Source organism: Crocodylus siamensis, chromosome 8 (genome assembly GCF_052110815.1).
Source record: "Crocodylus siamensis isolate JL-2025a chromosome 8, ASM5211081v1, whole genome shotgun sequence".
In the NCBI taxonomy this organism is placed as follows: Eukaryota; Metazoa; Chordata; order Crocodylia; family Crocodylidae; genus Crocodylus; species Crocodylus siamensis.
Window position 1 is genome coordinate 74,755,747 of NC_143402.1, and position 27,002 is coordinate 74,782,748.

The 27,002-nt window shown below is 42.0% G+C and overlaps 1 protein-coding gene across 2 annotated transcripts in view; it reads right to left on the reverse strand.

The window, feature by feature from the left end:
* The window catches only part of PRKCA (protein kinase C alpha), a 302,378-nt gene extending 277,256 nt beyond the window's left edge, over positions 1 to 25,122 (reverse strand). Inside the window, exons 1-2 of one of the 2 annotated variants that reach the window (XM_090061658.1) lie at positions 24,760 to 25,122; positions 21,402 to 21,433 (exon numbers count right to left, since the gene is read on the reverse strand). In XM_090061658.1, coding sequence (XP_089917784.1) covers positions 21,402 to 21,433; positions 24,760 to 24,929 — 202 coding nt within the window. In that variant the 5' untranslated portion in view covers positions 24,930 to 25,122. The remainder of the gene's footprint in view (positions 1 to 21,401; positions 21,434 to 24,759) is intronic. The other variant, XM_090061659.1, reaches the window with a different exon arrangement.
* Positions 25,123 to 27,002: the final 1,880 nt, after the last annotated feature.

The window sequence follows — 27,002 nt, forward strand, 5'->3', positions numbered from 1 at the left end:
AGTCTAACAAATTGAATTTTGTGGCAAAATTGTGATTTGGAAAAGAAAGGAACTGATTTCATTAGCAGGGCAGGAGGAAGGGAATCAGGGAAAGGAAGAGGAATGGACAGGAATCAACTACAGAGATAGGATTTAAATTCATGATCCCCAGTCAGGTGACTAAGGACCATACTGGACAGATGACAACCTTGGTCTTTGAAAGAGGAAGGGGTGTCATGGCTTACAGAAACTGATCACAGAACTGGATTAGTGTCATCTGAAAAGATGCTCAACAGACTAAGTTGCACATTATAGGAATGGGATGCTGCAAACTCCAAGTCAAAGTACTAACATGCAGGTTGCTCAGCTGCCCAGGTTACAATAAATTACAAGGTCCGGGACAGTTCTCTACTCAAAGCCAAATTTATCATGTCTACTTCTAGGCAATGACATCTGCAACATTCAGTTCCAAAGTCCCCAAAAAAACAACCTGGTCCTGAAGAACAGAGAAAAAGGGCAAAAACAGAAATAGCTGTGATTAAATGCTCCCATTATAAAGACCACCCTGTCACTGCTCTGAACTGCATTGTTCTGTTATTCCTCTGACTCATTCCTTTATTCTACAAAAGTCTTTAGGGCAGGAACTTTGTTTGGCACAAATAACCCTTTGTATGAGTTGACATCTAACCATGACGCTATATAAAGAATATATTTCCTATTGCTATATAGTCTTCATTTGAGACATAGTTCGAGTTTGGGACTGGGAGGCAGAAGATTTAAACTCTGTTCTTGACCATAATCTGTGCAACTTGACAATCACTCTTTCTCCATATGTAACATGGAGATAATATTTACTCATCTTGCAAGGCTATTAGCAGATTTTGAGACTTTTGAACGGAACATACTAGAATACATTTCAAGAGAAGATTTAGAGAAACTAAAGATATGCTTTATAATTACTGAGAGCAGCTTGCATGTTACAACCTGGAATTCAAAGGGTAGAGGAGAAAGCCTATTGCATGCAGTAATAAAATGCAGGCATCGAAGTTACATACTTGCAAAGATCTTGCAGCTGTCTCAGAGACGCTGCATGCAGATCTCACTTCCCTATAACAAAACAGTATCTCCAGTAAAAATATACATTTTTTTTGCTTTCATGGAATCTGCATATTGGCCTGGTGACACACACAGGCAGGAGTTCAAGTGCAGTACTTTGATGCATTCTATCACAAAGAGGCTAGATTTAGTAAAGAGGCCTTCTGCCTGTTCTCACAGAAACAAAACCCATCTCTGAACACAGCTGGCTTCTGCAAGGTCAAGCTAAACTCTGACATTTTAAGCTACTAGTTCGACAGAGCCATTGTGTAAATGAGATCTTGAGCTGTTAATCTGCCCATTACAATGTGCAACGAAAAAGGTCTGGAAATGTACATGGTCACCAACCTGTCTTGAAAGCACTTTATGACTGTAAAGCAGACCTTATCAAAATTAATCAACAGCTAGTATTTTAAGCCTTCTAAAAACAAAATGCGTATTTTTGAAACAATAAACCCAAAAAGATGTTTTCGTGCTTATCTCATTAATATTTTTAAAGGTTTCATAACAGCGAGTACCAAGAGGTGTTTACTTATTGTAGTTATATTAATTTTTTTTAAAAAGCCAACCTACTAGTTTTCTGTTAGGGCTCCAATTTAACAGGACTGTACTTGCCGTGCCTTTGGCAGTATAATTATTCCATTAAAATGCATTAGTAAAATGTTTGAGTTGGAGAATGAAAGCATTTAAAATAGTAATAGTACATACAACACAACCTTAGCTGCGTCTTCTCCCCTACAGGAATTATGATAACAAAGTCCCTTAAATATAAAAAGTAAGATGCACAAAGCCTAACAAAGGTTAAAAAAAAAAAATCGGGATTATGATTGACTAGCATTACAACCCTTGACTCAGCACAGGATAGTTGGGCCACAATTCACAATTTGCACATGGGAAGACTACAAAATGCCATCACAGAGTCTAGACATAAAGAAACTGCAGGGTTACGACTTTAGCCAACACACAAGAGATGGAAAAGTTTGAGACTCCTCCACAAGGACTAAACTTGCACCAAGTTTGATCAGATTTCTGGAATCGACTAGTACTCTCTGAGCACAGGGAGAGGTTCAAACAGCAGCTGTTAAGCAAAGCCACTCCCCCGTCTTGTAACACAATTCCCATCTTTAATATACAAAAGGCTTAAGTACCTTTCCAACATATGTGCTTTGCTCTATACTAATTTAGTGATATTTCCTAATGGCTGCCTGACTCACAGAACAGCCCTGGCTGACTGATCCAAAAAATTACATTTGTTTGTACTGGGTTGGGGGGAGAGGAGGTCCAGCTGCAGAAAATAAAATAACAAAACAACAAATCGTTCTCTTTGTTAAGCTTCTGCTTAAAGAAAAAAAAAGGGTTTGCTGTGCAAGAGCAACCCTAAAACTGGAGTTCTGTATTACCAGGAAAACCTTTATACAGAAATATCTAACAAGTTTTGTTATCGTTATTACCCAAGTAAGTATGGTAAGAGACATATTTGTATCTGTTACCCAAGACTTTCAAGCAAACTCCTTCTCTTTTTCTTCTGCCTCTGTTTTAGCCTCCGTGATCTCTTATCCTCCTTTTATTAACTATATTAAACAAAGCAAGGTGGGTTTAGACACTCCATGCAACTTATTAATAATTATTGACCGAACTTTGTGTACAGATAAAAATCCAGTCCTAGCACAGATCCACACCCAGTATATTTATCTGATCTTTCTCTACAGGATGGCAAAACAAGGTTACAAGGAAGTATTGCATAATAACTGAATAATACACTTAACTGTCACAAACAAGTCAAATGCAGCACTAAAATATGGAGTGCAAGAGAATGAAATTTTTCTATCAAGAAGAGAGCAGGCCTTTATAGCATGGACCCATAACATCTCCAAGTGCTAGGGCACAGAGAAGCTGTTCCCTGTGCCAACTAGAAGACATTGTGGCTTGGATGCAAACATACAAAGCCTGTTTAGGCATCGCCAAGACATCCCCTCCTAGCAAGGAATCCCATCCAACCCAACTGCACTCATAAAAATCAAACAGCAGGAGGCACCAAGGACAATGGCAGGGCTAAGAAGGGAGCAGGCAGCCATGAGTTGTGTGCCCCCCATCTCTGCATTTGCCTTGGTACAAGGCACTTTAGCGTGCTTTCACTGCTTTCCCCCCCCCCCAGGGTATTTATTTATTTATTTGCTACCAGGAAATCCCAGTAGCAAATTTTTCCCCAGTGCTGCAAATTAGCAACACTGTGGATGGTTTAATGTACAAAACAAAAGGTTAGTGGTGCCACAAACCACACATGCAGAAGCATGTCTGGATCCGGCAAATGTGTGCATAACATCTGGTCCACATGTCATTTAGGGAGTAACAAAGGCCCTTTTGAGGCTGAGAATGTGTCGCCTCTTGCTACTCCTTCCTTCAGTGATCACTTTAGTCTTTCTATATATAGACTATATCCTATACAAGCTAAAAGTATGCTGTAGGGATATTTCAGTGCAAGACTTGAAGAAAATACCTAAACATATGGTTTACAAGGGGAACAAACCCTGGGTAGGAAGGTCGGTTAATTTTGTATGAAAACAGAATTTTCTCAAAACACTAACCATGTAACAGAATTCAGATTATACTGGGAGAATACCCAAAAGCATGCACATTCATAAGTTCAAGCTTTTTCTCCTGGAGCAGAAAGAGCCACTCTAGGACAAAAATAACCTGACAACGACCAGGTAGAAATTACTCCTGGGAGAGCTTCTCTTGGGAGGTTGAACAGCTTTTCCCCCAGCTTATCTCCTGGGGACAAGGGGGAGTGGAGCCGGGGGAAAAGCTGCCATGCCTGCAAGAATCCAGGGACAGCCCAGTCTGGAGAAGGTGCAGGTGGGGAAGCTGCTCCTGCCCATCCCATAGACTGAGAGGGAAGGGAAGGAGCAGCTGATGGAGGTTCCCTGCCTGCTTCTAACACCACCTCCTGGTATCAAAAGCGGGCAGGGACTTTGTTGTCCCGTTCCCTCCACTTGGCTGTTGTGCACTGGGAACTGAGCAGAGGGAACCATACAGCCCCATAGTAGGGTGAAACCCCCACTCACTTCTCACACCAGAGTCCCAGGTGTGGAGAAGGCATGGGCTTTGCCATGGGGCTTAGTCTACTAGACTCAGGCACAGCCGTTCCAGTACCCCTTGAACAGGAAGCCTGAGGCAGCTCACACTTTCCCTAGGCTGAGATCACCCTGGTCTGGGAGTAAGGGAGAGACAGTGGTTGCAGACTAAACATGTATACTGTTCCTTCTCCCAGAAACAATTTCAAGAGGTGGAAATTATCCACCGCTAGAAATGAATGTTTGCACCCGGTCATTAATTCACAGACGCCGATTACTTTGTATACTTCCTGAACTAATTACCCATCAGCTATGAGGTCTCCTTGGCTTTACCACAGTCATAGCACAGCAATAACACAGTAAATATTTACCAGTCTATTCAGTTGGATAAACCATTACCAACATTTGGACTACATATGCAACTATAACATATCTAATTTAACGTATTTAATTTATTTTCATCATAATACTGTTCAAATGCTTAATTTTAAGCTTGAGCAAGTGAGTACCACTTTGTGAAAAAAAATAAAGCAGACAATACTTTTTAAAACCTGGAGCTGACTTGTGCCCCCAAACAATATCCTCTTATTCAAAAAACACCAGTTTATATCTTCTTTGCTTTGTGTTGCTCTTGCAGCAAAGATATTTCATATGTACTACATGTTTGCACGTTATATGGGTCTCAAATCCCTGCCTGGGACCCCTGAATACCACTACACTGAACATTAGAAAATGAACAGGGTCTGTACATACTAACAAAGTCAACTGCTCCTGCTCCTTCAGGCTGCGCTGCTCAGGTGAGCCTATATGATTCTTAGTGAAGTCAATGTAGATTGTGGGATTATGGCCTAAATAAAAGGAACTATATAAGGACAGATAAAATGCATTTCACTCATATTCCCATTGACTTTCAAAGCACTACTCACAGGAATAATGGTTTGCAAGATCTCGACCTAAATCCGTTATTGCACTCCAGCCATGCTAAGAAATGTCCATTATTTACACTGTTGACATTTGAGTTTTCTAAAATTAGTACTGTTGATTTTTACATCTTTATATATGCCTGTGCATGTATAAAACATATTATTCCCAAGTGAAATGTCATAGATTCTACATTGCTGATGCTGCACTTTTATAATCAAATAAAAATACACATTAATTAAGCAGAGGGTAGAGTACTCCCCCCTTCCCCAAACATTCTTTCAAAGTTTGGCTCAATAAGAAACAGAGAATGGAAAGAATTTTAAAGGTCAGAATTTGCACAAATGGGATAAATGCCAAGAAGCAATGAGCAGTACTAAAAAAGCAAGTTCTACAAAAGCGTATATTAATCTTTCTAATTTATACAAAATAATTTTCAGGAAAGGGAAATCTCTACATTTTTTATAAAGTTTCATGCAGGACTGAACTCATTACCAATACTTACAATAAATTTCTACTCTCCGAAAACAAGCTTTCAAAGCTGCACTTTTTGCAAAAAAAATGTTTATGAACATATGCATACACACCCTTATACTTTCCCAATGTGACAGTGATGGATTAGCTGCTTCATGGCCAATTCTTTTCTCATTAAGCTTCTTTACTTATATATCTAATAATACCAATATTATGCCCTCATATATTCATGGCCTTAAATGAATCCAAGTTTTTACTAAAGACTTATTTGAAGGGTCAGTCTTTGCCAAACTAATCTATATCACCCATTGTCTGTTATTCTTTCATCAAGATATAAGGGTCTTCAAGAAGGTTTGCAACAAGCCAAAGGGCCACCAGAGACATCTTGTCCCATCAGTGATACATACCACATCTAGTGTATCAGTGATGGCTACTGCTTTTTAAAAACCTGAGCTGAATTCACAGGGCTACATGACTGTAAGGAAACATGATAGCTACAAGGATGACATTGTCAGGAATGAAGTCCCAAAATCCAAGAAGCTCTACAAAGTATATAAAAAAACAACCATGGCAGGGAAATATGCATTTTCCCTTTTCCTAATATGGAAAAAAAACACACTTTTAATATAGTTCCTATTGTATTCATAAACTTCCCTAGAGAACCAGTTGTGGAATGAAACTTTAGTGCGACACCACTGACTTTACAAGAATATTTTGCTTTTAGGATCTCACTGCTATAGCATGATGCCTAAACTAATTGGCCCTTTAAACATTAACCCTAGGGCCCAGATCCATAAAGGTTTTTAGGTACCTAACTTCTAATTGATTTGTAGATCTGGGGCAGGTTCCCAAAGGTCTTTTAAATGTTGGCTTGAGACTGAAAGATTTGATGCATCAGTCTGTGAATGTATATCTGTCTCTTCACGACTAAGCATTATAGGGAACCATTGGCAGGCACCAGCATTTAAATTTAACGTTACTTTGTAACATTTATGCAAAATGTAGCATACAGGAAGACCCCTGAAAAAAGGAAAATGAAGTCAGCAGGGTGAACAGGGAAAGCTCCGTACCAATTTCCAACTCCTGCAGGGTCTCCCCGCAGAAGCTGGAAGGTCTGCAATACAGGGGCTAACTTTTCTGCCACCAGAAGTGAAGCACTAAGCTTATTTTTTTTTAATCTGTTTTTTCTTAATAAGATTACTTAAATAAAGCCATGATTTTGTTGTGCACATTATTTTCCTTTGGGAAGCTCTGTCTCTGGTAATCTGAATTGTTCCTTACGTTACAGTACAAAAAACTAGACAAAGAGTCAAATCCTGCAGAGCTCTTAAAAGCAGACATTACTGACTTTTCTGGATATAGCAACAAAACCAGTCATCAGTTTTACAACCTACAATGCAAATACCTGGGAGGGCAAGAGAGAGCACGCTAGAGTGAGCAAGTGTGTTGCGGGGAGAAGGAGACTTGTGGTTCTTCTTAACAAAAATGGATAGCACTGACTGTTCATTACAAGCATAAAATAAAAAGTAAAAAAATGCTAGTGGGACATCATGATTGGTAGTGGAAATAGTGATTTTATGATTGCTTACTAAGTACACTTTCAAGAAAAATATATAAAACAAATCTACTTCTTTTAAAAAACAACTCTCTTTAGCAATTATGCAGTTTCTAACACTCCTTTTGTAGACAAATGAGAGTGATTACTATATAGGCGATTCAGAAACTAAAATTAAAGAAATTACCCTATTTGTACAGACACATGGGTAAGATTTAGACAAGCAAACAGCTAAATGCAAATTCAAATACCATGAAGAAACACCTTTTTGCTCACTGAAGTACTTGGTAAAGAGTAAAATTTGCAGAAGGCCTTACTTTACAAAATGTACTCATATTTTACAAAATGTACTCGTATTCACGGGGGGTTCAACCAATCTGTTCCTCAGTTCTGGCAGATGTGTGGAAGCAGTTGTTATGGACATGTAAACAACATATATAGTACAAAACATAATTCAAGTAAGCTGAAATATTAGTTTGCTTATCATTTTTATTGTGTTACGGTTTTGTACCCAAAACTGTCTTTAAAGCAAAACTCCCGCTAATGCAATTAGGAGACTTGAGCAAGTAATAGGAATTACAGTATCTGAACAGAATATAAATGGAACTATTCATCTTTTTGGTCTATTCTTGCACTATCTACATCACCAACAGTGCAATTCACAACAGAACTGGAAAAAAAAATCACACCCACATATCGGATGGCAGCTGTCTCCTTCTAACTTCCATTCCAAAATGAATTCCAATGAAAAGGTAACTTGTAAAGCGAAAAGCAGCAAAGAAAAACCAATACAACTGGTCTACACAGAATGTTCTTCATCAAGTAGGTTTAATTCTAAAATAAATTACCAGAAAATACTAGACTAAGTCAATCTCTGACCAATTTTGGGACACGCTGCCTTGCCCACAAGAGTGCAGAAAAACGTGATCTGATACCAATGAATCCAATGACTTCAATAAGATGTGACTCCATCCTGCACTACTCTCTAGGCAGGGCAAGTTCAAGCCCTTTTTTGGCATTGATACTAACAACTTCTTGAACAATTTTTTTTCAAAATGCACCCAGAGGTACATACTGATAATTAAGTATATAAAACACTGTCAAATAGAAAAGAGCAAAGATACAGTCTTTATTAAGTCAACAGAATTACATGTTTAGAACACATTCCAGAGAGATTCAAACTGTTTTTACTTTTAAGAGAAAATGAGGAATTAAATATTTGTGCTTTGGAAGACAAGTTATTTTTGGAATTAGTCTCCCATCAAAATAATGGTTGCTACCTTCAGTCTGCAGCTAATATGCACATTGCCCACATACATTAGTAACATAAAAGAATTGGACCAAAAATGGACCTCACTGACTTCCACAGAGACCCACTGAAATGAAGAGAATTCCATTAATATAACAAAACAGAATTAAGTCCTTTTAATATTAACATATTCTGGCCAAAGAAAGATATGATAATGATGTAATGGTATATGAGTAAGTGTTGAAATTCAAGCAGTTAACCCAGCACATGCCCATTCAAGTTCATACTCGGCACTTTTAAAATGTGGAAATGGTTAAAATTTATTAGAACTGATATCACTAATCATTATTGTCGTCTTTGAAAGGTATTATAAAGTTTTATTTTTAGACAGAAGCCAAAACATGTGCAAAAGCTGAAGCGCCACTCATACTTTATCCTGTTTTGTTTTTTTAAACAGGGGCAACATTGTAAGCAGCAGCTGCATATCATGTTAAACACCCAAAGAATTATTAAAGATGCAGATCTTTAAGGCCCTAACTCTAAAATGCAAAGTTGCTGTAGTGACCACTCAGAGCCTCCCGTCGTTAGACTTCAGCTCCATTAGTGTGAACAAAGTGTGTACATTTTAAGATGATGTGGAGGCTAACATTTTTTTAAATTACTTGCACATAGGGCATGTTTTCCTAAAACATTTTTGTCATATTTTGTTTTATTTTAAGCCCACAGGATGGACTAGCAGTGTTCATCTTTATTTTTCAATATAAAAAACTGTGGTAAGGCATAGGAAAGCATTGGTAAGCCCAAGATTACTATTGTTTAACTTGACAAACTTACATCTTCATATTCATTATTCTGGTTCAGTTTCAATCCAGATCAAAATGCTGCATAAGCTCTCTGGCATGATGGTGAAGGCCCGAGAACAGTAATAAAAATGCTGACAAAGCCTCAAAATTATAAGGTCACAGTCTAGTCGTGTCACAATAATATGCAATTTCAGGGAAAAAAAATATTTCAGTAGGAAGAGAAAAAACAAAAGCAAAGGCAAAGCCAGGCAAAAAGAAGCATGCATAAATACATTTGAAGAAACTGTCAAAAAAAGTTCCCTCCCCCCCACTCAGTACAATAAATGCCAAATTATGCAGCTGCACAAAGGACTAATCAAAACTGGTTGCTTTGTTTATTTGACTTTTAGCCAAATCCAGTGAAATTATAAACTAGACTATATAGACAGATCATATTTAAGGATGCTGACAGTTGTGGGAAGGAAAAAATGAACCAAAAAACCTGCACTTTACTGGAAAAGGAATCGCATCAGTTTGACCTGCACCCCCTCCTTACCCCTCCGCATCTGTATAGTTCTCAGGCTTCAGCGGGGCTTTTGGGCACTTTTATCTAATAGGTGATTGAATCAACTACTAGATAAAAGTGCCAAAAAGTCCCAGTGAAGCACGTAAGCTATACGGACACTGGGTGAGCCAGGTCAAACTGATGTGATTCGTCTTTTGGTGTACACAATGCTTGGTGCGGGGGCATCCTGAGCTGAAAGTAAAGCACTTGGGGGGGGGGTGCCACGTCTGTAAGCACCCTCAGTGTTTGCCTGGCACAGGGGCTGCCTTTTACAGAAAATCTACAAAACAGGTTTTGTTTTCCATCCAGCTTTTTCAGGAGCAATAATCTCTAAACATCTAATGATCAACTCCTGAGCATTCAAGACTTCTTGTCTTGTACTTCAACAAATTTTGACCTTTTTTTGACAGAACTGAGTTTTCAGTACCTCTCAGGATTTGTCTCTAAGGACTATTTCCAACAAATCTTACTCACATGAGTACTCATCTTCACTTTCATGCCCGTAATGGGAAGAATTATGTCACTAATGGATGGGGGAGGGAGGCTACGCCTTTAAAAGGTTTTATTTATTACCCATCCAAAAACAAAAGAAATAAAGTTAAAAACTAAAATAAAAAGATACATGAACCTCCCTGGATCTCGGTTAAGAAATGCTGTTCTGCAAGTTCACTGCATTAAATGTATGGTGACAAGGTTCAATAATCAGCATGTGTTGTGGTGTTTTGTTGTGCAATTGTGCAAAGCCCAAAGGAAAAATAAAGAACATACTGAAATTGTCTGCCCAGGACTAAAACTGGTTTGTCTGTCATCTCTGAATCAGGTATCACTCACACATACTTAATTAGAATGTGTAGGGCTTCACAGAAACACAGAAGCATATCCAGGACAATGAAATAGTCATTTGCTTTAACTGTAAAAATTACTGGGGTAGCTACCTGTTTCAAGCCAAAAAAGGTCACACAACAAGTATAGGAAGGGGGAAGATGGAGGTACTGTTCTGAAGATCATTCAAAACAATTCAAGAATATTTTTTTTTCTTAAGAATGATTCAAAACATAATTCTCTCTGTATAGGCCTGAGTCATATCTTAAACAACAAAAGGCAATAAATACAATAACCCCAGATTTTCCCATGGAAATTTACTTGGAAAACAAGTAAATGACGCACTTTCCTATTTTCATAAAGCATTTTTACTCTTTGAATAAATTAGAAGCTTATTATCATGCACCTGTTATTATTTTACTTTATTTATAGTCTTTTCTATGGTATGCATCATCATAGTATCTGAGCACTTTACAAACATGAAAGCACTGCTAGGAAGGAAGGAAGGATTATCTTTAGCATATAAAAATAAGTTGCGGAGATATTAAGACCCCCCCCCCCAGCAGCCCATACCAATCTGCCCAAGGGGTAAAATTGCTTAGTGACTCCAAATATGGTGACCAGTTTGACCCTGAGCGGGGGGGCAAACCCTCTAGCTGGGACCTTCTGGGTTTAAGTCCCAGCAGGAACACTGGCACACCAGTCACAGTCCCCAGCCTTGGGTGCAGGCAACATACAGCAGTTCTGAAGAAAGCTTTAAAAAACAACACCGCAACCTCCAAAACATCAGAAAAAGAACCCTAATGCTTGTAGCAAGCGGATGGGGAAAAATTCCCTCCCAGCCCCATGTGGCAAGCAGCAAAGCCCAGAAGCGTGGGAAATACCCATAATAGAGCACAGACATAGCTGCTCCTAAATCATCATGAACCAGTGCCTGTCCAGCCTCTTCCTGAACACCTCCGGGGATGGAGAGTCCACAACCTCCCTGGGCATCTATTCCACAGCCTCGTCGCGCTAACAGTGAAGAAGTATTTCTTGATATCCAGTCTAACCCTGCTTGGCTGCTACTCAAACCATTAGTCTGTGTCCTACTATCTGCAGCCCCACAGAAAAGGTGTTTTCCTTCTTCTGTATGGCAGCCCTTCGGCTATTTGGAGATTACTATTAAGTCCTTTCTTAAGTGCCATCTCCATAACCTGAATATGCCTATTCCTTTCAACCTTTCCCCATGTGACTTGTCTTTCAAGCCCTTTTTATCATTTTTGTCACCTGCCTGTGGACCCTCTCTAACTTCTCCACATCCTTTTCAAATGTAAAGCCCTAAACTGCACACAGTACTCAAGAGTAGGCCTAACATGAGCCAAGTAAAGAGGCACGATCACCTCTCATGTCTTGCACCTAACGTTTCGCTTCCCAAAACTGCATCTGCCCTCCCATACAATCACAGGGTAGGAAGGGACCTCAAGAGGTCATATCTAGTCCATCCCCCTGCTCAGAGCAGGACCAGACCCAACTAGATCATCCCAGCCAAGGATGATCTAGCCGGGTCTTCAAAACATCCAAAGATGGAGGTTTTACAACCTCTCTGGGTAACCTGTTTCAGTGTTTTACCACCCTACAGGTGAGAAAGTTTTTCCAAATAGCTTACCTAAACTTCCCTTGCTGCAACCTGAGACCACTGCTCCTTTTTCTGCCCCCACTGAGGACAGTCCAGCTCCATCCTCTTTCAAACCCCCTTTCAGGTGGCTGAAGGCTGCTATTAAATCCCCTCTCAGTCTTCTCTTCTCCAGACTAAATAAACCCAGTGCCTCAGCCTCTCCTCAGAAGTCACAAGCCCTAGACCCCTAACCATTTTTGCCACCCTCTGCTGGACTGTCTCCAATTTGTCCACATCCTTTCTGTAGTGAGGGGCCCAAAACTGGACACAGGACTCCAGATGTGGCCTCACCAGTGCTGAAAATAAGGGGAAAATCACTTCCCTTGACCTGTTGGTAACACTCCTACCAATGCAGTCCAGGATGCCACTAGCCTTCTTCACAACCAGGGCACACTGCCGGCTCCTATTCAGCTTATTGTCCACTACAGCCCCCAGGTCCTTTTCTGCAGACCTGCTGCCCAGCCCGTCAGCCCCCAGCATGTCCCAGTTCCCTCCTAAGTGCAGGACTTTGCACTTGTCTTTGTTGACTACTGTCTTTGTTGACTACTACCAATGACTACTACCCTCTGAGCCCAATGATCCAGCCAGTTTTCTATCTACCTTACAGTCCATTCATCCAACCCATACTTCCTTAGCTTGCTTGCAAGGATGTTGTGGGAGACCATATCAAAAGCTGTTTGTAGACTCATGTTGAGGCTATGATTTACACTCCCACATCCTTCTCCTTAGTACTGCCACCCAGTCAGGTGTAACCCGTTGTGTATTTGTATTTTTTTATTATTATTCTTTTTGAGGCCTAGCACCTTGTATCAGCACTGAACTTCACCCTGTTAGTGCCAACCAGCTTTCCAATCTAACAGGATTACTCCAAATTGTGCTCCTGCCCTCCAACATGTTCACAACCTTTCCCAGTTTCATGTCACCTGCAAACTTGATAAAGAAGCTTTCTATGCCAGCATCCAGATGACGAATAAATGCAGGGGTCAGCACCAGGCTCAGCACAGACTCCTATGGGACTCTGCTTGAAACCTCCTGTCATTCTGACATGAACACATGTATAATTACTCTTTGCTTGCAATTATTGAGCAAATCTGTCTATGCACCTAATCACAGTTTTGTCTAGCACACATTTTGCCAATCTGTTTATGAGAAGGTCATGTGGGACCTTGTCAAAAGCCTTGCTAAAATCCAGATATATTGTATCCACACCATTCCTTTCATCTACCCAAGTAGTTACTCTGTCAGTGAAGGAGATCAAGTTTCTTTGACATGATTTATTCTTAGTAAATCCATGCTGGCTGCTTGTGATCAGCCTTTCCTCTTCCAGATACTTAGGATATGCTCCAGTAACTTGTCAGGTATTGAAGTGGGCCTAACTGGTCTGTAGTTCCCTGGGTAATCCTTTTTGGGGTTTGGTTGTTTTGGGGTTTGGGGTTTTTTTTTACTGTTTTGGTTCATTTCCAGTTTTCTGGTACCTCATCCACCTCCCACAGCTGCATAAATATTATTGTCAAGGGCTCAGAGATGACCTCTGCCCGTTCCTTCAGCACCCTGGGGTGACGTTCATCAGGTTCTAGTGACTTTAATTCATTCAGACCCATCAAAGGCACTCTGGTTGTCTCTCCTTTTACCTCATCCCTCAACTTGTCCCCCTTCCTTATGCAAATAATCCTTGTTCACTGTCTGGTTGCGGCCTAAGTTTTTTGTGAAGACCAAGGCAAAGTAACTGTTGGGTAGTTCAACCTCCTTTGCATCTTCTGGTAAAAGTTCACCCTGTTTTACAATGGACCCACATCTTCCTTGGTCTTTCTTTTCTGGCCAATATACTAATTACAGAAACTCTTCTTGACATCTTTAACCTCCCTCACCAGGTGCAACTCATTCTTTACCTCTGACTTCCTGATTTTCTCCCTGCAAACTGTGTTCACGGATGTACTAGAGGTCTGGGAACAGAACACAGATTTCCCCAGTATTCATATCATGTTTCCGCTCTACTTTGGGTATGTGTTGAGGAGAGAAGAAAAAAAGTCTGGAAAAAAGAAAAGCTGAGTGCATGGCAAATCTCCTATAAAAAGTAATGAAGGTCATCTATTTTAAAACATACTTAAGAGAAAAAAAACGTATTTAAATTCTCAACTACAACAGATTTCACTCAAATAAAGCCCTGCTCCTATACAGAAAGTATCCACAAGCACACTTCCACTTACTTTGGTGGAATTTCTCTCTCAACATCAGGACTGCAGAAGTGAATACTAAAGAATATGAATAGCGAATATTCAAGAAAACTGTATTACAAAGCTACTCTGAAATGACTTGCATAAAGGTCACATTACAGACATGCATTGTTCAAAGAACCACTGATAGCATCCCATCTACCTACAGAATTTCTAGGCTCAGCTGTGTGCGCCAAGGACTGTCTCCCTTGATATCAATCTTTTATTTTCTGTCTCCCTTTGATTGCAAGTTTTGGAAAAAGGAAGCAGCAGTGCTGAAATACTTTTTTTTTTTTTTTTTAATTATTAAGACAGAAAGAGCCAAGGTACAATCCTCACAGGACAGGAACCAAGCAATATGAGTTAGTGAATGAAAAGGCCAGAAGGAAAAATAGCAAGTTGGAGCAGTCCAGCTCCTTTCACATGCACACAGACAGTACTGACACTTCCTCTATGCAAACACAAAGAGTAAAACTTGGCATCAGTACGAACTACAGTCAAGGAGTTCAAAGGTCTCCCTTCAGATTGCTGATACAGCACACAGCTACTATTAAAAGGTTGCTTTTTCCCTTCCACACTATAGAAAGTTTCTGTCCAACAAATTAAGTTTTCTTTCACCCTCTGAAAAAACTAAAAGAAGGCTTAAAAGAACTTGACACAAGGACCTTGGTTTATTCTGGAGGAGACCAGAGAAGGAGTAGTAGGTGAAACAGACTGATGAAATGGGCCTTGCACAGCAGTTTCTTTATATGTAGTTGATATCTGCAAGGACAGCAAAATGTCACTGTATCAACTGATTTTCTTGTATTATGTATTTGTGTTACTACAGCAATATCTGGAGGCCTCAAACAAAGTTGGAGATTGTTGTGCTAGGTACTGGGTATTGCATGGTCAGCTTTTTGAACAAGGGTTTATTCATCTAGTTAAGACAAGATACAACAATGTGTAAAAAAACCCAAACAATCTCAAAACAAACTAAAGCAATGGAAAAGGAACTGCAAGAGTAGGAAAAATGCATAGTTAAATGGATTATGCATGTTGCATCTGCTTCTCTCCCAGACATGAGGAAGGGCAGCTTGTGCCTGAAAACAACTCTCTCCCAACCATATAATTGGCCCAATAAAACATATCACCAAAAAAACCCTTGAATCTTTTAAAAAGAGAGACATTCATAGTCTAGCAGCACCAAAAGAATTTGATTTGCTATTTCTACTTTTAACTATTCAAGTTGTATGTTAAAATACCGCCTTTTATTCACATAGCCAGACTGATGTCCTGCCTGACAATGTAAATGAAATCATAATCTGCTTCTACAACCTTCTGCTGATGTCTGCATTACAAAACAGCAACCAACAAAAAGATGACACATAGGGCACCTATACACATGCAATGAGGCTGCTTCCACATGCTATAATTACAGCGCGTTGGAGCAGATTCAATTAATGGACTCTGCTGAAGCATGGTGATTACTGCGCTCCAGCAGACTCCAGCGTCATGTGTATCAGTGCCCCGACTCTGAAAAATAGTGGCAGGGGCACTTTAACTAAAGCTCGTTCGACGAGCTGAGCTTTAGTTAAAGTGACCCCACCACCATTTTTCAGCGCAGGGACACTGGTACCTATGACACTCTAGGCACTTTACTTAGAGCTCCAACCCCAAGCATGTGTAGAAACACCCATAAAGATGAAAAACTCCTGTTTCCAGAAGATGAGTCTCTGAAAACAGCTTAAGCAGACATTAATATTATTTGTTGACTAGCCACATTAACCATTTTTATGTAGAGTATTCCTTTTTAAACAAATTTTGCAGAGGTTGATTATATATCCAACTGTCCAAAAAAACACATTGACAGTTACACACTCAGCTCTATGCAATGTCAAATCAAGCACATGATCCCCTCTACAGAGTATCAATATAAAGATAGGTGTGACTAAGGAACCCGAATCCAATCAAAACAGAGTCATCAGAAAAATTTCACTGACTTCAGTGGAGTGACTGTCCCAACTCTCATTTTTCAGCAATATTTTACATCTTGTAAGTTTTGTCCTTCTCATGAATACAGTCAACAACCATTCTCCAATACCCTGTTCACCATAAAACATGCATCTCCCATATGACTGGCCCATAAAACCCACACAACACTCAACAGATGGAAGATTTTTGTCTTGTACACTGAAAAGAGCTGCAACCACATTACAAAGCTCACATCTAGATTCAAACCAAAATCTAAAATATTCACGAGTCAGAAGAAATTCAGATGGACTGCTTGCATTCAGGCCCACTTCCAACAGGGTAAAAATCAACTAGTATTTGACTATTTAAGTACAGTAGATTAAGTGAAGAATAGAACTGTAAGACGAATGCATAATGTTTTGATTACTTGCTTTTCTTTTGTATAAGTGTAGCACACTTTACAGCAAAGGACAGAAAATTCAGAAAAAGACTCAAAATAACCAGTTGCAGATACTATTTCCAAGAGTTTTAAATAAGAATTTTAATCATACTTTGTACGTAAATTTTTTTTTGCATGCACATTTGAAACTGAAAGCATATAGAATATAGCTAGACTTTGTTCAGCATTACTAGTAATAGTTAATGTACAATAGACTTGGACTTAATTGCTAAGTCACAGCCCAAACAGTTAGGGTCAACTGGAGCAGCAATATTCAAAAGCAATTAGTTTGTTGTATTATTACTAAGGACCTTGTTTTTCTCCATTTTATAACTTAAGACCACAACAATATCGGACAACTCTGACATTTAAGAAAAAATCTCCCAAACTGCAAAATCTGTCTAATGTCAAGTTTCAGTCTAGTAGGAGGTTTCACAAAGAGCTGAAAACAGCCTTAAGTAATGGTTTCTTATAATGGAAACTCTGACAAGCCAAGGACTACAGATGTCCTAAGAGTTGTCACTATAAGAATTTTTCCTTTCTCTCTGTCATTCTGAAATTTTCATTTTGTTCTTCAGCTATTTCATTCTCTTCCCTAAATGTAGTCACTTTAATAAAGAAAAACAAAAAAAATCCTGTGTTCTTTAAGCTACCTTATAACTTATATCTTACAGTCCTTTTAGTTCCTCATTCTCTCATTTTTGATCTCTCCATTACTTTTCTCTTTCCAGCCTTCACTTGTCTGCCTGCTTTAGATTTACTTCTTTTTCAGGGCCTTTCAATAAGCCAAGGTAGCAATTAATTCAAAATTCAGTATATTTAATAGTAACTTTATGGCAGGTACAATTATAAGTGTAAAAATGAAAAGTAATCCTGGCTTCCAAAGTACAATCATTTGGTTTATTATTAAAAAAAAAATACAGAGTTAAAGAGTTTTATATGGTAAATCAATAATTAATTAACTTCTCATTCCATGTGGATTAAGAGCACTGTCTGACTTTAAAGATGTGCTTCTCTGTAGGATCTTGGATAGTAATGTATTTTCTTTACTGTTGCATTGGTAATGTGTCATTCAGTGATTTGTTTTATTTGTGGGCTGGGCCTTTAGCGTAGCCTTATATTGCTACCTTGCCCATGGTGTATGGAATAGGTTTGAGAAGATAAGTATGAACACACAAAGTGAAATATTAAGCTAGCAATCACTAAAGTTGGTTAAATGTATTTAATTCTTGATTTTTGACATGCAACTTCATACTCTGATTTATTAAAACAAGCACACAAACAAGAACCCTGTACCAAGTACATACATTTTCAAAAGAACTCTGCATAATTATGATAAATTTCATAGCTTTTTCATTAGCCTTCAGCATTTGAAAGGAAGACATCCCTTTTACTCCTGAATTTCCATCTCCATTGTGGCAGGGCAGAGTTTATGCCAGCCACTTCAAGGGCTGGAAACCAGCAGGTGCCTGATTAGGGCAGCCATTTTAGAGTCAGGGCTGCCCATATAAATAGGGCATTTCGCTGCTGGAAGGTCAAGCAGCAACACTGCCCAGCTGGAGGGCTGCTGATATCATCTGGAGGTAAGGGAGGAGCTGTAGGGGATTGTTAGGAGGCGGCTCCTGGTCCTGGGTATGACCTAAAACTGCACCCTGCTGGGAGCGGGTGGCTTGGTGGGGCTCCCAGTGGCGTGGGAGCCCCCAGGAAACGCCAGGCCAGTTACCACCCTGGGGAAAGGTGGTTTAGGGTGTCTTAACCCCTAGCCCCCACAACTGGGTGGGTTACCCCTTTGTAGGGTCTGGAGGGTGGATCCCCCAGAGAAAGAGAGTAAGGCCATATAGACTCATGCCTCTCTAGACTTCCCCTGACTAGTCCATGCTGGGACCGGAAGGGTCAAAGGGCTGGGGTCCCACTGCAAGGGATGTCCAGAGCTGAGGGCCTGGGGTGCCAACTGGCTTGGAGGTGGGCCAGGGCTAGTGGCCAAAGGTCCCAGGGGGACCACGCCCAGAAGGGGAAGCAGTTCAGGGAGCTATGCTGCCCAGGATGAAGGCAGATTAAGCTGCTGGAATGGAGGGATCATAGAGGGGTTCAACACTAGGATTATGGGGCCCAGAGTGGGGCTGGTGATTGTGAGAACATCTGGATGCCATCTGCAAGGCTTGGGCTGCAGTGTAGCAGAGGATCAGAGGCACAGATGACACCCCCTGGCAGTGGGGCAAGAAATGGGCAGCTTCCTGCTTTATTAAGATCAATTAAATAATTACCAACAAGGCATGGCGGGCGAGAACACAAGCAGTTAGCCCAGAAACAGGTGGGCACGCCACGGTGAAATCAGCCCACAGTAGGCCCCCTGTTACACCATGTTCTCACTATTCAGTATTTTCTTGTTTTTGTTTTTCTATTTTTCTTCTTTGCATCTTTTTTTAATGCCATTAGATTGGGCAAAACTTATATTTTCCTTTTATTCATGTCCGTTAATACCACCATGGCCAATCCTCAGGTTTTGAATCAATTTCATATTTCAGAATAGTAGGAATACAACAGTGTAGTCCAAAATGTAACTGTTCCTTTAATTAAAAAGGAAACAAGCAAGGAAGAAGGGAATAAGAAAAAAAAATTAACTACTACCGAACTGATTTTGAACTACAGTGATGCAATTCAGTCAAAGTGTCATAGATGAAAAGGGCTAATTTTCAAGGCAACACACTGTGGTATTATCTAAAAAGTGTTATTTCACTTTCATTTAGAATCCTCTCAAAGGTCATGATTTGGAGACAGTAGCAGGAAAGATCAGAGACTACTGTAATTGGTGCACACATCCTTAAGAATAGAGAAGTGTGGTATACCAGCACGAATTAGAACCAAAACAAAGGTCTCCTGATTTTTGACCATGTTAGAGTATAGCCAATATGATGATATACAAAGTATTTAATAATATGACAAAGATGCTACTTGGCTACAATGGAAAAATGATGTAGGATATCCAAGACACCAGGTAATACTACCACAAAAGCAAAAATAAAGCTATTATTACCACATTTGCCAGTGCAATTTCTTGAAAAATTATAGTGGAAGATGATGATCAGGACTAGCCCCTGTTTACACATTAGTCCTTAATAAAGAGAACTACACTTGGAATATTAAAATAAATTAATTCAATAAGCTTAAATGTAGAATAAACTCCAACCATAAAAGATTAAAAGTTGGAAAGAAGAATCACCATGATGAACCTAACCCATGTATCAAGTAGTCCTTTTCCTAATGTTTGAAAATGGTGAGAATCGGCTGCTTCAGAGGAAGATTAAAGAAATCTTGCGCAATGCAGTTGGGGAATAACCTTTCTGCAGGCAAAGCTTCCTCCTCACAGTTAGAGTTTGGCTTATAAGCAAATTTTAAAAGATCTCTAATATGATTTAACTCAACTAGCTTATTTTGCAGGGGGGAAGAAAAGATCAAGAGATTTTGGAGGGAGTGTGTGATGTGCTTACTTTCTGAGCTAGCTCATGCCCATTCTCCTTGCCAACCTGCCCATGTACAACTGCTCCCCTACCTGAAGTTTCCCTAGATACTCACCACTGTTTGAGAATCTCACAATTATGTGTTCATTTTCAATTAAAAAATAAAATCAATACTTGGAACACAAAAATGTGGGTTAAAGAATAAGTAAACACTCATAAAAGGTTTAACCAGCCAAATGGCCAGAAGGCTAGCTGATGGGTACACATGGAACAACAATCGAATAGCTCATTTATCAGAAATTAAAGCATATCGATGCATAGAAACTCATGAAAAGCTCTTGGCAACTGTGCAGTTTATAAAGCTTACAATGGCATGAAACAATGTAACACTTTACCACCTATCCTAGTATAACAACTTCCAGTTGCTAACAATTTATGGTTATTGTAATCATAGCAATGCTGAGTGCAAATTATTTATATTCACCATTTAAAAAAAAACAGTATACCATACCATATAGCTAGGTGTTGCAGAGATTAAAATGCAGGCAAACCAAAGACCTATTTGTCTTGTATAATGAATGCAGATTAAAAAAACAAAGTGACTGGGACACGAAAAGAAAAACCATACGACTAAAAAGTGATTCCATTTTTCCAGCACACCCACACAAGCAGCAGCTTCTGAGAAGGAAATAAAAATGGTCTCTGCAAAATACCAAATACATAAAGATTCTTTTAATAAAAAGTTAGAGGCCATGCTGCATAAAGATTATATCAGGGTTGTTGGCCGTAGCCGTGCTGGTCTAAGGACATGGGCAGACAAAGTTCTTTGGGTAAATGTGATATTTTTTATTAGACAAACTAAATAGTTGTAAAGATTGTTCTTTGCAAGCTGTGGGGCACAAACACCCTTCTTTAGACAAAAACACCCTTTCTTTGCCTATATGACATTCAATTTGCGTGCTAAAGAAACTTCCTACTGGTCTCTTTTATATTTTTTAGAAGTTATTTTGCTAATTAAACAATACTCCTTTCCAATGTACACAAGTGATCATTCAGGAAGCTTTCAGGAGTATTTGCTTCCTTCTTGCTATGCCTTTCTTCCTTTGACTGGATTTAAAATCAAGAGTGACATTATCTACCTATCAATAAAATATTTGTAATTTACCTTGGCACTGAAATCCTTGCTTCCCAAACCCCCTGCAAAGAAAAGAAAGAGAAAAAAACTTTTAAAACATATTTAGTTATTGACTCTTTCTACTGACATTGAAAATTCTCATATTCAAATATATGATTACAGGTTTTGATAAGAAAGCAACAAATTTAATAATATAAACCACATATTGTCCTATCCATGTCAAAGCAAAAAGCAGCAGCAGCTTCCAAATAACACAGTTTTCAGCTTCTGGCAACACTTTTTATTCTATCTTCTTTTTATTATTTTTACAAGAAATTTTGGCTCCGCAATGAGTGTCATCTGTGAGTATTATATAACATCATAATTCATTTCACAGCTATACTTAACAGTGATGTTATAAATACTCCAATTGCTAGAGGGGCTATAAAAAGAAACATGTTTGGATTCTAACTTGAACTTCACCGTCCACGTCAAGATTCAACAACACGCACAGGCTTGAAAACAAAGACACCAGCAAACCGATACAGGTAGTGGTCAGAGGATAGTAAGACATGCCCATGGGCAAGCCACCGAGTAAAAATTCAAAGACATTTTTGTTCACAAAGAAATTTTAATAATGGCCCCTAGACTAATAATGTGGCTACTGTACTTCCTGGTTTTGGGGTTTTTTTTAACAATTCCCATAAATTATAACTATATAACATCTCAATTCTTTTGTTCTACTGTGCAGGTGCTTACATACATATGTACAAGTATGTGTAAATGCATGATGTTTTATAGTCAAGGCAAAACACTCCCTTGATTCTTCATGTTGGATTTTGACATTTATTTGTGTTGGCAGAGAGCAATTAATGTTTTAAGTTTCTCACTTATGAGAGTTTACAAGAATTCTGTTTTTTTCAAAACATTTTCCATTTATCACGTAACTGAGAGGGATCATGGTAAGAGAGAGAAAAATCAAATCCAAAGACCAACATTCAGCAAAAGCTGGTAAACTGCATAGGCTTCTTTAGCCACAATAAGGAGGACGTTCAGTTTTAAATAATTACGGCTAAAAAATAACATTTTCTTCATACCTAAATGTTACATTGATTTTTGAGAAGTTAATAATTTAAAATCCCATGTAAACTTTCATAAAAAGAGATTTCAAATTGAGTATTGAATTGTGTTAATCTTACAGAGACACTCAACTTTACAAAAGCCATCCCATTTCCACCTGAATGCACTTACCTACCGCTGTTACATGAGATGTCTAGGATTAAGGAATTCCAACAGGACAACAACTTTATTTGTTTTTGTCTACTCTGTCTATATTTTGTGTCTAGGTAACTTCCCTGTTTGGGTAAATCACTCTACGAGATGGAAATGAAAATTACCTTTTAACAATATACAAATATAATGGCAAACTCCCCCCCCCAAAAAAACTGACTAATAGAACCAATAACCTGAAACTATTTTTAGCTTCTTTTTTTAAGTGACTATTTCTATACAACTGTATTTATCAGATAGTCTGATCTTCCTTAGGGTTTGGGCTGAAAGGCGTTAGCTCGTCCTTCAGTCAGTTTTATGCAGTCAAAAAAAGAACACGTATACTTTAACTTCAGGTTTCACACGCACACAAGAAAGCTAAATTAGTTAGAAGAAAATTCCATCAATTTGCAACTCTAAAAAATAACTGGTTACTTGGCTGGATTATTAAGTAGCAAATTAGGGGAAAAAAAGGATAGGGACTTTATTCCATTAAAAAGATGATAATCTTTGTACCTGATGCACTCAAATTATCTGAAATAGTCATCAACTCCATTTTAATCTCTGATATTCTTTAGGAAATAGTTCTGTGAAAGCACATTCAACAGTCAGGTGTGCCCTCAAATACTTCTGCATGACCCTATGAGCAGAGCCAGCCTCACCGGAGGGGCAACGCAGGGAACTGCGCAGGGTGCCCGGTCAGGGAAGCACCGCCCTGTCCGTCCATCCCTGCCTCCAGCAGCTGCGCAGGAGGAGCTCAGCATGGGCTGGGGGCTATGAAGCTGGAAGCCCCTTCCCCAGCCAGGTCCTTGAGGCACCACCACGGCAGGGGCAGCAGTGTTGCTCATATGCCCCCTGCCCGTGGGATGCCACAGCCCAGAGGGTGAGAACAAGCTGCTCTCTGCTCCGGGCCAGTGCAGCCCACCCCACGCCCAAGAACGAGGCCCTGGGCACCCCTTTCCCCAAGGCCGGCTCTGCCAGCGAAGGCACGTACAGTAGTTTTGTGTGCCTTCAAATATTTCTGCATATGCCGCATTTTCTGTGTTGTGTGCGTTAAAGTGAGGTGAAGTATTGATACTTCAAATCCGCCAAAAAAACAAGTGTACCAATACTGTTGCATGCTGCGTTAAAAATATTTAAGAGCTTCCTTGGTTTCCTAGTGGGGAATGACAAGTCAACAGAGTACAATTACGCTTGCCACCTGTCAGTGACAGGATATCCTTTCACTATCAAACGCATCCTGTAATCGGGTACCTTTTATCATGACAGCATTTAAGGAAAAAAAAAAGAGCAAGAACTGCATTATTTATCTGTACAAACACAGGTGACAGTAATCTTGTAGCTTTTCTTTCACACCTGCCAACTCTTTTTGGATTAATTTTAAAGCAGGTTTGTGGGGTTGGATTTTGGGTGGGGGTTAATTCCCCTCCTTTTTACTCAATTTAGTTTTGCAATCGAGCGGTCACAGATTGACGAGCCAGATCTTTTTTTTTTCCTTTTTCTACCTCTCTCTGCAGTCCATTTCAGCAGTTCCTCCCCTGACCCTACATCTCCAGTTTGATGCCTTCCCCCGTCCACGCTTCGCTTGTGTTTGCTAACGGACTCAAAGCACGCCTTTCCCTCAGAGCGCAGGTTACAGCTTTCAGTGCAAGGAGAGAGAAAGGAAAGATTGTGGGGTAGGCCATGCTAAGAAAACTAGCCTCCCCCGGCACAGAAGCAGGTCACTCTTCCCCTAAGAAAAGGACGTGAGCAGGGCACACCACTTCCCAGCCGCGCAGCGCTAGAGAGGCGTGTACACAGCAAGCCACAAAGTCTTTCTCCCTGAGCAAACAAGTTGTGTTTTCTCCCCTTTCTGTTACCGCTGTGAACCTGTGCTCCACGCACGCCCAGGTGTGCACGCCCGCTCGCCCCATGGGCCGCGAGGGAGCCCGGCGGGCATGATCGCCCCACTCTGGGCACCAGGTGTGAGGGAGCAGAGCTTGCACACCCACCCCCTGCTCTATTTTAAGGGCTCTCCCTCCACCGCCCCTCTCCCAGCAGCCGCGGGCAAACTTTTTACCCGCCCCCGGCGATGGAGGGGCGCCAGGCGATGGCAGCGGACGAGCGGGAGAGGGGAGGGGAGGTGGCGGCAGGGTCTCACCAGATGAAGTCGGTGCAGTGGCTGCAGAAGGTGGGCTGCTTGAAGAAGCGCGCCGTGAACTTGTGCTCCTTCACCTCATGCACGTTCTTCTGGCGCAGGGCGCCCTTGCGGGCGAAGCGCCGCGCCGCGTCTGGGGCCGCCGGGTCGGCGCCCGCGAACACGTCGGCCATCGCCGCCGCCGCCGCCGCCGCCTCGCTCCGGGAGCGCTGGGCGCCGCCTGCCGCTCCGCTCCGCTCCGCTCCGGCGTCTGCGCGCGCCCGGCGGGAGGAGCCGCGGGATCCCGGCCGGGCCGGGCCGAGCCGAGCGGGGCGGGCACCTGCCGCCGCTCGTCACTGGCCCGGCCCCGGCCCCGGCCCCGCCTGTGCGCGCGCACACCCCCCTCAGCCACCGTCCCTGCGCCGCACCCCCGCACCGCCCCCTCACACACGCCCACACTGACCCCTTACACGCATCTGCACGACCCCCCTACGCACACCCACACTGCCCCACACCGCCCCCTCACACACACCCACACCGACCCCTTACACGCATCTGCACGACCCCCCTACGCACACCCACACCGCCCCCTCACACACACGCACAGCGCCAGGAGCATGCGCAGCCCCTTAGACACACACGCCCCTCCTGGGGGCACGCGCAGCCCCACACCTGCACCACCCCCGCATGCACACACAGGCAGCGCTTGGGGAAGCGTGCAACCCCCTCAGCCACCTCCTGTGCACAGCACACCCATCGCCCCCGCTACACACACCCACACCGCCCCAGCTACACAGACCCACACTGACCACTTACACGCGCCCACACCGCCCCTACTCACACCCACACCACCCTCGCTACACAGACCCCCGATGACCACTTACACACGTCCACACCGCCCCTACACACACGCACACCGCCCCAGATATACAGACCCACACTGACCACTTACACGCATCCACACCGTCCCTACACACACCCACACTGCCCTCGCTACACAGACCCACACTGACCACTTACATGCGTCCACACCATCCCTACACACACCCACACCGCCCCAGCTACACAGACCCACACTGACCACTTACACGTGTCCACACCGCCCCTACACACACCCACGCCGCCCCAACTACACAGACCCACACTGACCACTTACACGCGTCCACACCACCCCTACACACACCCACACCGCCCTCGCTACACAGACCCCCGATGACCACTTACACGCATCCACACCGTCCCTACTCACACCCACACTGCCCCAACTACACAGACCCACAATGACCACTTACACGCATCCACACCGTCCCTACACACACCCACACCGCCCCAACTACACAGACCCACACTGACCACTTACACGCATCCACATCGTCCCTACTCACACCCACACCGCCCCAACTACACAGACCCACACTGACCACTTACACGCATCCACATCGTCCCTACTCACACCCACACCGCCCCAACTACACAGACCCATACTGACCACTTACACGCGTCCACACCGTTCCTACACACACCCACGCCGCCCCAGCTATACAGACCCACACTGACCACTTACACGCGTCCACACTGCCCCTACTCACACCCACACCGCCCCAACTACACAGACCCACACTGACCACTTACACACGCCCACACCACCCCTACACACACCCACACCGCCCTCGCTACACAGACCCACACTGACCACTTACATGCGTCCACACCGTCCCTACACGCATCCACACCGCCCCAGATATACAGACCCACACTGACCACTTACACATGTCCACACCGCCCCTACACACACACACACACACACACACACACACAATGTCCAGGGGGCACACACAACCCCCTTGGCTGCTGCCTGAGTACAGCACACCCTGCATGTGTCCCTTCCCCACACACACGCACAGTGTTTGGGGATACACAACTCACTGCAGGACACTCACAGCCCCCCCTCAGTCAATGCCTGCATCCCCCACACCCACAGCACCTGGGAGCACACACAGCTCACTGTGGGACACCTGCAACCCCGCTCTGCCACTGCCTGTGTACAGCACACCTGCACCACCCCCTACACACACACACAGAGCACCCAGGGACACATGCAACACCCTCAGCCACCATCTGTGCACAGCACACCCACACCACCCCCTTACATACACACACACTGACACCCTACTCACACACCCCCCCCCCACACACACACAGCACTTGGGGGCATGCACAGGCTCCTCAGCCACCGCCTGTGTACAGCACCTCACCCCCCCCATACA